Source organism: Dermacentor albipictus, chromosome 1 (genome assembly GCF_038994185.2).
Source record: "Dermacentor albipictus isolate Rhodes 1998 colony chromosome 1, USDA_Dalb.pri_finalv2, whole genome shotgun sequence".
Lineage (NCBI taxonomy): Eukaryota > Metazoa > Arthropoda > Arachnida > Ixodida > Ixodidae > Dermacentor > Dermacentor albipictus.
In genome coordinates, this window is record NC_091821.1 from 255,994,148 (window position 1) to 256,008,240 (window position 14,093).

Consider the following 14,093-nt stretch of genomic DNA (forward strand, 5'->3'; position numbering starts at 1 on the left):
CGCGCTTCTTCTTTTTCTTTTTGAAGACGAGGTCTTTTTTGGCGACTTCAGGTTGATTTGCGGTTCGTGGGGACTGAGTTTCTGGCCATTGTCATCTTGTAAGATTATATAATTGCATGCCTTCTAGTGCACGTAGGACAACAAATAGGCGTCTGAGTTAAGCTTGGAACGCAAAAGATGCAGAAAGTTACTGTGCTAATATATACGGAGAAGTTATAACGCGTAATTCTTAAAAAATACGGTGAAATAAGTTCGATCAACATGCCACCAGTCACTAAAAACGCGCCAGAACAGGAACCAGAACTGTGGCTTTATTCAACGAACAGGCGATTTGTGGCGTTCTGCTAAACCTAAAACAACGAAAAAGGCCACTGGCCGGCTTGATACCTAGAATGTCCGCGAAGCGGCCTTAAATGTCTGGTTGGAACACGTATTCGTATCGTAAACGCGTCCCGCGATGCCACCCACCGAGGCTGGGAAAGCGACGTCAAGACGACGGGAGGAGCGTGCATTACGAGCAGACGATAGGTGTGTCGTCTGTTACTGCTCCGCTTTATCCCAGGCAAAGCTACAGCTGTCACAGAAGCAAACCGGCGTTCATGTTTACAGTTTCTTTCCGATGATCGAGGTGTGAAGAAAATGTATCAAGTCGACAGACTGGACGACAGTTTTGGTGCGTCTTCAGCTTCTGGGAATTCAGGTACATGGATTTGCGTAATAATTCATGGCACGTTTAAACTACACGATGTCTCTAGTTCATGTATTTCCTCTCCAGGACAAGGGGTGATTTTAACGCCATTGTGTTGCCGGATGCACATAAAAATTCCAGCCTTACATTCGTAGGAGAACGAAAAAACGGGGCCGTAAAGTTGAATTACGTTTCTTGCTCTTTTTGCGTGGCACAGGTGGCATATAAATTCACAGTTCTGGTTCCTGTTCTGGCGTGTTTTTAGTGACTGGTGGCATGTTGATCGAACTTATTTCACCGTATTTTTTAAGAATTACGCGTTATAACTTCTCCGTATATATTAGCACACTAACTTTCTGCATCTTTTGCGTTCCAAGCTTAACTCAGACGCCTATTAGTTGTCCTACGTGCACTAGAAGGCATGCAATTATATAATCTTACAAGATGACAATGGCCAGAAACTCAGTCCCCACGAACCGCAAATCAACCTGAAGTCGCCAAAAAGACCTCGTCTTCAAAAAGAAAAAGAAGAAGCGCGTAAAATGAGCGAGACTGAAACACCAGCCGACGTGCTATGCAGTGAAGGCGAAGCAAAGAGATGCTCCGCGCAACCTTGTGATTGTGCAGTTCAAAAATTTTTTTCTCGCTTAAAACAAAATTTAATCTTTTGAATCTTTGTATATAGATAGACAGCAAAGCATACTATCCGATGCCGACTATGCCATATTTTTACTTGGAACGCTACATTGCGAAAATGAAGCCACAAATTGAGTCAGAACGTAAATTTTTTCATATTTACCATGACATTAAGCAAAAGCTTAGGCTTTATTTCTTATACGAATATTTTTATCATCTAGTATACACACATACCAAGCCCCTATTGTCAATATATTCCTCGTGGAAACGTTACTTTCTTTTATAAAAAATATTTAAAAAGGGGCAATTGTCGACTTTTCCTTACGGCTAAAAATTATGTAAATTAAAACAAAAAGTAATAAACGACAATAGTCACGAAAGAGCACCGTCTGGCGACTATTTCAAAAAATATTCGCAGTAACAGGTCAAAGCAATAACTTTGTAGAAATTTTGCTACCTGGCACAGTTTCACTTGTGTGCGCAATCTTCAAAGCGTCCTCAGGGCATTAGAAATTTTTTTTTCAAGAAAAATCGCTTGAATAATTACTTCGCACTTTGAGGTAATACAGTATGATTTTTTTCAGCAGAAACGCAGATGGTCGATAAAACACCGAGTACACTTGAGATGGAATGACCCAAAGATAAAAAAGTGGGCAATATCTTATGGCGCTTGGGCTATCTTAAGAGACTGAGCAGGGGCGGCTTGCACAAATATTTCATAACGAAAATAATAACGAATTTAAGAACGCGTTCTTAAGTGATCCGTAGACAACTCTTAGTCCGCACTACAATGCGTTCTTAAATTCAGAACAAAAACAGGAACAGCGCAACACAGGACAAGCGAGTAAAGATCACAGGACAGAGCGCTGTTTTGCGCTCTTTACTCGCTTGTCCTGTGTTGCGCTGTTCCTGTTTTTATTCTGAATTTAAGAACGCATTGTAGTGGGGACTAAGAGTTGTCTACGGATCACTTAGGAACGCGTTCTTAAATTCGTTATTATTTTCAAATGTTCGTGCAAGCCGCCCCAGGTTATTCGTGCCCCAATATTGAGAAAACAATTAGGAGAAAGGGTAGGTTCGTAGGTTTCTATGGTAACCGCCCGCAGATGCCGACAGCGGATGCAACTGCGGCGAATGCGCACCTGCACACGGGACGAGCGCCTTCCGCGGTGCGTGATGCGCCTGGAGCAGAGGCCGAGCAGCATGATGAGCAGGAGCAGCGCGACGCTCAGGGACCCGAGGAGCCAGAAGGAGATGTACTTGTTGGACGAGTAGATTCCCGCCCGCTGCGTGGGATGGTGGGGCACATTCGTGGACGGCCCGCTCCACGGAACAGGCGCCGTCAAAGTTCGGTGAGCTTTAGGGGAGCAAATAAAAAGAAAACGAATCAAACGGCACGAAAAGATGACGCACGACGCTCCATAATTTCGCAAATACAAAACGCGTAGCTGATCGTGTCACAGGGTAAAAAAAAAAAAATATAGTGTTGGCGCGCATGGCGTCTATTGGTCGCCGGGTGACCTGGCGGGCTCAGGCCCCGGCTTGGAGGCCAGCTTTGGCGTTGCAGTTTGAACAAAATGCATTTATTTATTTATTTATTTATTTATTTATTTATTTATTTATTTATTTATTTATTTATTTGCACATACTGCAGTGCAATAAGCGCTATAGCAGGAGTGGTTTAACAGAGGGAAGTCGTACACCGCAAAATACAATAAAACGATGAGGGTGATGTGCTAGCACCATTTTTTCTTGGATCACAGATAGAAAACTTCGGGGTGAGCATGAGCGAATAGACTCAGCTAACGAATTCCAGTCTTCTATGGAACGAGAGCTGAATTTAAACATATTAGTGCGTGCAAAGTAGGACATGAAGTTCAAGTTGTCGTCTCGTCGATGACTCTGCCGCGAGATTAGTACAGTTGATTTTTGAAAATCTAACGGAAAAATTGACGATGCTGTGCTAACGTAACGATGCTCTACGGCGACGTGAATAGAGCTAAGTTAAATTCAAGGAACGAAGTGCAGAAAGGGGTGAAAAGTCACGATCATAGCGGTGACATATAAATCTTACAGCTTTTTTTCTGAATTTCTTCTAGCCTGTTAATCTAAGACTGCTTATAAGGCTTCCAAACGACAGATGCGTAGTCAACAACAGGACGAATTAGCGATTTATATAACAGTAGATTAGGATCTTTTGGAGAGTTGGATAGTGTACGACGTAGGTAACCTATTTTTTTAGTGCTTTGTTACAAATGTAATCAATATGAGTAGCCCATGACACGTTATGCCTAAATATTACACCGATATACTTATACTAAGATACTCGACACACAGCGCGGTTATTGAAAGAGTAATTAAAAAGAGGATAATATTTTTTACCGAAGGGCATTAGGACGATTTTATCAAAGTTAATGTTCATTTGCCAGGTGTTGCGCCAAGTGCGAAACCTAGCAAATGACTCTTGGAGGCGGTAATGATCATTAGAACTGTTAATAACTTTATATAAAACACAATCATCGGCGTAAAGATCAATGTTAGAAGAGATGTTAGCAAGCAAATCATTTACGTAAATAATAAAAGCAGTGGCCCAAGAACGGAGCCTTGGCGCACTCCAGACGTCACATAAATAGCAGTAGAGTCGGTCAAGCTGTAAGAGAGAATCCGGGAGCGAAGCTAAAGAAAGCTTGAAGTCCACTTGACTAGTTGAGGATTATTAAGGCGAAAGGCCTTTCTAGGCTCATGGTGAATCTTGTGTCAGCAGACCTGACCGCCGGAGTGTCCGCCGAAGCGTCATCACGCCATATGAAGACAGATTAAAGAATGAAAAATTATTGATGGTGGCAGTTAGCGAATGATAACCTTATAATAGAGATTGGTAGAGGTTAATAATAACTAGTAATGACTAATGACTACTAATGACTACGAAATGACCAATATGTCTCACGACGGCTTGTAATGACCTCAATTCATTACAAATGACTAAAAATGCTTACTAGTGAGCAATAATGACTAATAATGACTGAAATTACTTGCAATGACTATTGATGAGTAGGACATGACCATGTCTAACGACGGCTTGTAATGACCCCAATTGATTACATATGACTAAAATGCTTAGTAGTGAGCAGTAATGACTAAAAGAAAGAAGAGAAAGAGAAGAGGCAAATAGAAAGAAGCGAATGATAAGAGGAGGTAGAGCAGGCTTTCGCCGTTCACCCCTTCAGAGAGATCTTAAGAGACCTTGTAATCTTTTAGTACATCGAAATGTTTAGCGAGGGATTTAGAATGTAATACTGCGTCAAACGCTTTAGAGAAGTCTATAAAGATAGCGTCAACCTGGTTGCCAACATCAAGGTTAAGGAAAAATGCGATGCGTTAACGAACTGCGTTGTCGTGCGAAAACCGCGCCTTAACCCATGTTGTATGTTAGATAGTAGATTATGTGATTCCAGGAAAAGCCCTATGTGTTTATGAATTATATGTTCGAAGATTTTGCAAGACTGTGATATCGAAATTGGTGTGTAGTTCAATAAAGACTGCTTATCACCGGATTTACAAAGATGAAGCACTTTAGCTAACTTCCACGAGGAAGGAACAGTGGCAGAAAATAAAGATTGTTAAATTTGACCGTCAGACATCTTGATTACCACAAGGAATAGCGAACCAAGAATGCATTGTGTATCCCGTCCGGGCCGGTCGATTTCTTGGTATCCAAGTTTAATACGAGGTTCATAATTCCTTCACTGTTAATGTGAATGTCAGTGGTTGCTTCAGAACAAACTATATTGGTGGGAGAAGCAATAAAGTTGTTGTCGGGTATAAATACGGACTCAAAATACTTCTTGAAAGCATCCGATATTACTGAAGGATCACTGATGACGTCATTGCCAATTTTGAATAAAGTGGGTGAAGCATCGTGAGGTAAAATAGAAGACCAAAATTTACGAGGGTTAGTTCTTAACATATCAGGCAGTTGAGCGCGAAAGAAGAAATCTTTGGCCATTTGCGATTTCAAATTAGGTTCATTTTTTGTCTTGTGAAACCTGTCCGGGGATATGGGATCGTTGGTTCGATTAGAACGCCGAAGCCTACGGACACGACGAGATAAATGCAAGTTGTCGCGAGTCATCCAGGGTAGGCTGGCATTACTTTTCTTAGTTTTAATGGGCACAAATGGTTAGATATATGACTTGTCAAGATGTTCAAAGTATTTAACAAAACCATCCATATCCTGTCTGTCTGGCAGAGAGGAAAACGTATGGACATGATCAGCTAAGAGATCAGTAATGGAACTGTCGTCCGCACGAGTGAAGTCAGGGAAACTAGAAACGTATAGGGTGATTTGGAGGTTGCACGAGATAGCGATGAGCAATGGTCGATGAGCGACGAGCAACATCATTGCTCATCGACCACGCCAGAAATATTTCTCCATCCTTCCCTTTCCGGAACTTTCTATACACTTTTATTCTTGTTTTTCTATTTATTTGGCTTTTGGTACCATAATTTGTTACTTTCTTTTCACTTTCTGTTCTTTTTGGCATTCGTGATTGGTTCTCACAAAGCGGTGACTACGCTGTCACCGAGGTCGGCAATAGAGAGGCCGGCATAAAAAAATACGAATGGAATCAGTGGGCAGGTCTTCTTACAAGATACAGAACCAAGGTGAAAAGCGTAGAGTGGATAACCTATACTGGCTGTACGGTTCACGACAGCCGCCGTAAACAGCTTTTCTTTAAGGAATGCAAGAAATCCTTCACACACAGTCATTCTGTTTATGTGGACTTCGTTGCTTGCACTTAGCAGAAACAAGCTTTACTTTTGCAAGGCTCATAACACATAAAGCCGAAATACAAGCAGATCTTTATTCTCTTTATTAATTCCTGGTAGCTTTTACATTTGCCTCACATTGCTTTATATGCGATTCGGCTAATTAGATAATAAACCTGAACAAGAAAAAAAGGGCGAAACGCTTTATTCAGTGCGCGTCTTGCCAGGTATCGGGAACTGTCGGTAAATTGGCGAAGCGTGTTCGAAACGCTTATACAGGGTGAGCACCTTTAGGTTTTACGGAATTTTTAAAAATCCCCTGCGGCAGATTGGCTAATTCTTGTCCTTGAGCTGGATTATTTAAAGACGCGGACATTGCTAGCACAAGAAATCGAAACACATATTCAAGCAATTAACCGAAATTCACTAATTAACTTCATAATTAGTTAAATTATGGCCCATATTGCAATTTACGAATCGCAGCCGGTGAGCTTGCAAGACCTATCCACTTGAAATGAATTTCCAGGACTATACAAGTTTCAATGCATAAAATGGCGTTTTGTTAAACAAATTCAACGAAGATTACAATACGGCCTAATCTCGCGATCCCTAATGCCCTCCTCCTCCGCTTTCCTCCTCGCGCTCTCTTGGCTGTTGCCGTCTTTCATTCCCCGCTGCGCGCATTTCGATGGGGGCGAAATGCGAAGAACGCCCGTGTACTTAGATTTAGGTGCGCGTTAAAGAACCCCAGGTGGTCGAAATTTTCGGAGTCCCCCAGTACGGCGTGCCTCATAATCAGAAAGTGGTTTTGACACGTAAAGCCCCATAATTTAATTATTTTTAATTCCGTTCGCTCGTTGATCCTTCGCTCCACTCGTTTACTCAGTTACGCCGAGGGACGCCGACGCTCGCCCCAGGAGCAGGCTCCTAAGACCTGCGCTCTAAAAAGTAAGTGGAACGACAGTCCATTTTTTACGGCGAAATTGATGGCGCATACCTCTAAACTGGCCTCATTCTGGAAATTCATTCCAAGTGGATAGACCTTGCAAACTCATCGGCTATAATTCGTAAATTGCAATATCTGCCGTAAATTAATCGATTCAGAAGATAAATTTCGTTATTAGTTGAATGTCTGTTTCGATTTCTCGCGCAAGCATTGTCCGCCTTTCTGAATAATCCACCTTAAGGATGTTATCTGCAGCAGGCTATCTTTAAAAATTCCATAAATCTTAAGAATGATCGCCCCGTATACCGGCGCACTGCTACCACCACTTATTTTGCCCCATTCTGCTTGCCTTGGAACGAACAAGAGCCCGACTTCTGTGTATAGGCATACTTGTAAGCAGGAGAGCGCATTAACGGGCATCAAGCTGTCGAAATCGAGAGTACTAGTGCAAGGGGGGCTGCGGAACGAGTGTGCCGAAGCGATTGCTTTGATTACCGTGTGAGCCCTCGAAATTCATGAGGAGGCGTTCAACACGGACCAGGTGCGGAGTTGTCGCCGCTCTAAGCATTATACGACGATGCCAAATGCCATAATAACTGTGGCGCATTGCGCTCCCCACAGCGTTATACTTCAAGTGCCGACACACAAAATTCTGTAGTGTCTGAAGAATACGAACAGTGTGCCTCATAATAAACTTGTGGTTTTGGCCCGCAATGCCCCACAATGTATTATTATTATTAAGAATACGAACACAAAAACTGAACCAGGGAGAAGCGCATTCAATGCAGCTGATTTACGCTTGTAATCGCTGAAATCTAAGTTGAAACGGATGCGAGCGACATGTTCGCGTCACAGCCACACATCTGACAGCGATGCTTACTCCCTCTTCGACTCTTTGCAGATACCACATGCTGCAACAGCAGATGCGAAATACGTCCCGACATATTTTACAGATGAACGGGCGTACACGATCTGATGATCTTAGCGCTGTGCTGAGTGTTGTCTTTCTGCGACCTTACATCTCTCTAAGGGTTGTCTTTACGGGCGGTGCTATAAGAGAAAGATTTTGGTTTCAAACAAATCTACACGTCATGCCCTTGCTGATACTACACGCCCATAAGAAACGATCACTTAGTTACAGCTTACGAGTCAGCGACAGTTTCTCACAAGATTTAGTACGGCTTCAGTCATTGCAGTCACTACAACAGAAGCATTAGTAACATTTAATAACTAGAAAAAGTTGAAACCATTACTAATGGGGCTATACGGTAATCCTTACTGACGCAACTGCGTTATCATTATCTGCAGCATCGGCGCTCTCAATTGGTTCATAAGCACCCATTCCATGACTCTAATTGGGTATCTTCTGTTACAAAAGCATTTCTCTGTAATAGTATTGTTTGCAAGGATTATTCATCTGCGGGGTAGCTACAACTGAACTAAAATGAACAAATTATGATTAAGGTGAACACTGCAACGCAGGATATAATACAAAATCAAATAAAGTTATGAACCCAAATTTCTGAGTTTAGTGTGCACATATGCACCCCGAGTTAGTGGAACATAAAGAAACTACGTTTCATCTAAATGTAGCCTTACGACAGCCACCACACAACATGGCAAATCACGGGCAATTCGAGGTAGTAGCCTGGGCTAGCTTAGACGTTATGCACCTGTGGGGCTCTTGTGTTAGTAAATAATAAGGAGCGAGTAACGGTATTTGAGAGTAGGAACTGCTGTAGTTCCTAAATTTTTACTAAAATTTTTCTTAGTGTATCAAGAATAAGTGGATGTAGAAGGCAATGTAATGCGTAGAACAAATAAGTCATTTCTATCAGTTGGCAAAATTTTGAATTAATAGATAAAGCAGATAACAGGTGGTCCCTTAACGAAACACAATGGCTGCCTAGGGAAGGGAAGCGCATTTGAAGTTGAAGCGATTTGGGCGGAGTATCGTGGTCAGTATACACTGGCGTGTGTAAAATGGACTTGATTGGTGGAAAACGGGAGTAGTTAGTCCTTTTGGGCAGCTTCTTTCGATATAGTAGGCCTGATTAGTCGGACGACGATAAGGAAAGTGTTTTATCAAATGTCATTACGTAAAACATTTTCCAAAACCCGTGAATACGCAGATTGCAGCACAAAACGTACGAAAATGCGCATGTTGGCCTATTTTCTTTACTTTGCATAAAAATCTAGTTCATAATGACCCACGGACAACGCTTCTGAAAAATGTACATAATCATGGGTAGGTATTCGTATAATCAAATTTAATTTTCCAAATATCGCAAAATTGGCACATTCTTTCGTTGTTGTGAAAGCACAGAAATCTGTTCATTGCACAAAATTCAAGTGAGCACTATTACGTTATCAGTAAGTTTCACAAGAAACAAATTTTGTTATAAGTTCGCTCCATAAACAGTTTTATGTAAATCAGGCAATTGTGGGAGGGACTTGCGTAGCATTTTTTTTTATCTTCCTGTGAATCTGCCGACCGCAATGCCTCGACACTATTGCGGATTTGAGCCTCGTCGATACTCTGAATTTCAATCAATAAACACACCTTACTTTCAAATCCATATGAATAATAAATACAGAAATATCGGGACCAATAACGAAGGGCTTGACAAAACGTCTTTTGGCACGCTGGTACAATGGAAGTGGGACACTATAGAATGCCGGTTTTGAAGGCACGCTTTTGACTATTATATCAGGGATTATTTCAATTTCGCACACATTACAGGTCAAAGTGCTAAAGGCCCCGTACATCGCCATCAATTATTGTTAAACAAAAATGGGGGAATGCACGTTTTTAGAACAGCCTTTGCAGGATTCATTGTAAGATTTCTTCGCAATCCCGAGTAGCTTACGGAGTCATCCGCCGTCAGCGATAGTCGGGAAACTTAAACGGGGTCTGCCTAATTCGATACTTACCCATGGCTGGAGACTGCAACGCACAGGTAGCGCCTTCTTTCGGAACCAAATCGCTGTGCCTGTACAATGCCTGTTCGATGTCTAAGAGACACACCTGCAAGAAGACACACGCTTTATTCAAACAACGATGGCATAATTAAGCTTTCCTTTCGCGCACTTCTGCTCCTTTGTTATTATCCAAAGTTCACGACCAATCCCTCCTGCATGGTGATAATATTACGCGGAGCGCCGCTCGGACCAATGATGAAACGCAAAAAGAGAAAGACTTGGAACATAGTAGTTACATAATGCTGGCCCAAGTATATAAGAAACCAGCATATTGCTGTGGCTAAGTCATGTTTTCTGCAGAATCACTTAGCGATAAAGCAAATTAAACGTGAATATCCACATTGCAACAAATATACGCTGTCAAGAGCATGATTCATCTAATAAAGTAAATATTTCCAACATTTCTATGCCTACCTTCATAACTATTAGGCAGGCACAAAACGGCAAAGTATCGCCAACTCGCGGATTTGCGTTGTGATGATCGCGTGACGTACGTACATGGCGCACACGTTCGGGGGATCACGGCATAAAACACGTTCGTGTTAAAATACTGACGAAACAGAATCAAATGGTGGACGATGTGATGTCCCACCTAGCTGTTAGACCAGAAATGACGACAGCATGGAGGCATTGAACCACCCTATCCTTCATCTTGAGTTAGTAATGAAAGGAGGCACATTGATTTGATATCTTCATGGCGAAGAATATAGAACCAAGTTTGCACTTTGCAACGTTCTCTTCGTAAAGTTTCCTCTGGAGCTCTTGCTTTGTGACCGCCTGGGGCGGGATTCTGTAAGTGTTCACCTAGCGGACATGTCCGTTTCGACTGCTTCTGAAATGCTACTGAAAGCTGGGGTACGCGCGAAGGCAAGACAGGCGCCCCCACCAATTCAACACTTTCGCAGCAGACGAAAGGAACATGTCAACTATAGGTGAACACTTGCAGAACACCCGGCCTGGTTTGGCGCCCACGCGGCAGCATTCGTCATAAGAATGCAGCCTGCAGCATGGGCAGGTGCCACCAACGTGTCTGGTCGATATTGTATACCGCTGCGATAGCCTCGTTGATATAGATATAGTGGAGTGAAAATGCAATCGTGATGCATGCCTGTGCTCTCTCTCTCTCTCTCTCTCTGGCTGCATTCGCACGTGCACAATGTGAATTTTTATGCCACCACGATGGTGAAATATCAGAACGCGAGGCTTTCATTGCGTTTTCATTGATATTCAGCCTTGCCGATTGCCCAAATGCCACCATAGTTGGCCAAAGGAAAAAGCTGACGCCGCATCGCTGAGGTCGCGGCACCAGCATTATCTCACCTGACGCAACGCCATGCAAGTCTAAAAGCGTCAGCACTTCCGGATTTTCGAATCTCATGATATCAGTCGTCATTTAGAGCGCATACATAGATGAGGGACAAAAAGGACGTCGAAGACAAGCGCTGACTTCTGATTTTTCCAACTGAAAAGGTTTCTTAGAGTTCATTGCCCACAATGCGACTGTATACCGCTTTCTGAAAAAACTACTATCTTAGCTAGCTATTCTAATGAATGCAGCAGAGTTATCATTGAAGCAGCAGCGATTGCCGATGGTGACTCAGTTAGTGAGCCATCAATTGCATTAACACAAAAAGAACTGGTATTTGTGAGGTCGCACATGCGCTCTCGTTCATCTTAGGTCACGAATTTTTAATGTGTCATGTGTCATGTGACATGTGTCATGTCGGGTTGATGCTTTGTAGGGGGCGCTTTTGTCTTGGTGTCCCAGTATATATATGTTTGTTTCTCAATATAAAAATCAGTTGGAGGAGGAGGAAGTAAACTTTATTGCTCTAGAAAGAGTAATTCAGCGGTCAGGCCGGATGTCTTCATCTTCTATTGGTTGATGACGATCTCCGGCCTGCATAGTTGGCGCCCCTATTCCAGGGCACCACAGAGCGTGGCTGCTCGTCGGGCACGATCCACCAGCCTCCGTTGGAGGCTAGGGTTGCCGCTGGAGAGCACGCTCTCCCACTGCTCCGCACTTGGATTTTCTATTTTGTGGAATGCCTTATTCGTATTGCACTCCCATGTGATGTGATAAAGTGCGGGTATTGCGCCACACCATGGGCATGTGTCCCTGTATTGACTTAAGAACATTTTACTTAGTATATATAAAAAAAAATTAGGGAAAGTTCCTGTCTGCAGCTTTCGCCAGCAAACTGCCTGTTGTTGAGTGAGTGTATTGTGGGGTGGGGGATATCTGATCCTCGTCCTTCTATGGTAATTTAGTATGTCAGAGTACGTTGGGATCACTGTCATGAAATCCTCAGGATCTCTGTTTAGGTCCGCTCGGTTTGTATGCTCGCGAGCGATCCTATCAACCCTTTGGTTGCCCTCGATCTCAGTGTGCCCCGGTAGCCAAAAGATGGTGTGTCTATTGCGTTTATTCTGTCGGCCAGCGCGGAGGAAGATTTGGAGACCTTTTTGATCGATTCTTTCGTTGATATAGTTTCGGCATGCTTCCTTGGAGTCTGTTAGAATTAGAAGGGATCTATTTGTGCGGTAGCCCTCCACAGCTGCTAGAGCAACAGCCATTTCCTCTCCCTCTGTTACCGCACAATCCTGTGCCGACGAGCAAGTGATTTCCCCATAGTCCGATTCTATTACTGCCGCGACGACTCTTTGTTCTGTTTCCCTTCGATCTCGAGGATACACCGCGGCGTCCGTGTATACCATGTTCGGCTTGGTTGCTAGGTATTTTTCTACATATTTTGCCCCAGCGTTTTGCCTGGCTTTGTGTGAATTCGGATCCATGTTTTTTGGCAGGGACCCTATAGTCGGCGCTTGTTTTCGTCGTCCTTTTTGTCCCTCGTCTATATATGCGCTGTAAGTGACGATGGATACCATGGAATACCAACTAGTTCGTACCCAAGCCTTGCTTCCGAACCTGCCGTGGGTTTGGCATCTATAGTTTTCCGAGAGGTCTGCGGCATAACAAAGGTTATGTGTCGTTCTGTTGCGATTTGAGCGATCGGCGTGTAGCACACAACCGCCCTCTCACACACGTACGTATATACAAAGGACACACATGCAAAAAGTATGCAAATCCGTATCCTCGCGGAATCAAACAGCCCTGCCGGCGCACATTTATTGCGCGTTGGAATCACTGGTGCGTGCGATCTTATAGGAAGCAACTGAAAGCACGCATTCCTGTGTATGCCGTCTTTACCCCGCTGAGCTTGAAGGAAAAGAATCGAGCGGCACGATCAAACGCCTGCTGTACGAATGAAAGCGCTTTGTAGGTCGTGGGAAACTAAAGTTAGAGCAACAGTTGGCTCTTCCTCGAATATATGAAGCAAAACACTCCCTTCTCTGGCTCTGAGGAAAAGCAAATCGCTTGGTTGATCCTGATACTCAGCGCGAGAAGCTGTCTCTGAAAGATTGGTAGTTCGCTGCTGTTTCCGGGTTCTTTTCTGTATCGCAGGTATTTAACGTAGTGGTTTGAAATACGTGTGATTTTGCAGCGCCCCTTTCATTTGCTACGTGAACCGAGTTAAATGTCCATCGAAGATGTTTTTTAAGTGCTTATAAGCATTTCTAAGCTTACCCAACGGGAAAAACCACTCATCCGTCCGTCCGTCCCGTAAGACTATCGTTTTCAAGATAGGACCCGCAGCAGTGAGCGAATTCACCTTCGTGATGCCTCTAGCTTCAACGCAAACTAAGCGGCAAGAACACAGCGCGCACGAAGGTGTCAGTACGCGCCGCTCTATCTGCCTCTATAGCAGACCGCTTTCAAGATATATGGCCCGCGCGGCCGCGCCATACGCAGCCGCCGCCGGAGTACGGTTGATCACAATGGTTCGACGCGGATCGATAAGGCGCTCAAGAGCGAGAACGTCTTATAATGATCGGAACTTCATCAGTACGTGCACTTGGCGCCGCCACGTGCAGTAGGTTGCTTGCGTCATTTATCCACCTTGCGCCGCCGTGCGGAGCAGTTCGTGTCACCTCAGCGCTGTCGTTTATACTGGTCGGATGAAGTTTCATAACATTGCTAATGACGCCGGGCTGCGTGGAGATGAGCAA

At 43.6% G+C, this 14,093-nt stretch overlaps 1 protein-coding gene across 1 annotated transcript in view; it reads right to left on the reverse strand.

Annotated features, from left to right (window-relative positions):
* Nucleotides 1-14,093, reverse strand: part of LOC135901684 (uncharacterized) — a 74,819-nt gene that overhangs the window by 10,953 nt on the left and 49,773 nt on the right. The window contains exons 2-3 of the mRNA XM_065431533.1: nt 9,975-10,068; nt 2,467-2,681 (exon numbers count right to left, since the gene is read on the reverse strand). Of these exons, the coding sequence (XP_065287605.1) occupies nt 2,467-2,681; nt 9,975-9,978 (219 nt within the window). The 5' untranslated portion in view covers nt 9,979-10,068. The remainder of the gene's footprint in view (nt 1-2,466; nt 2,682-9,974; nt 10,069-14,093) is intronic.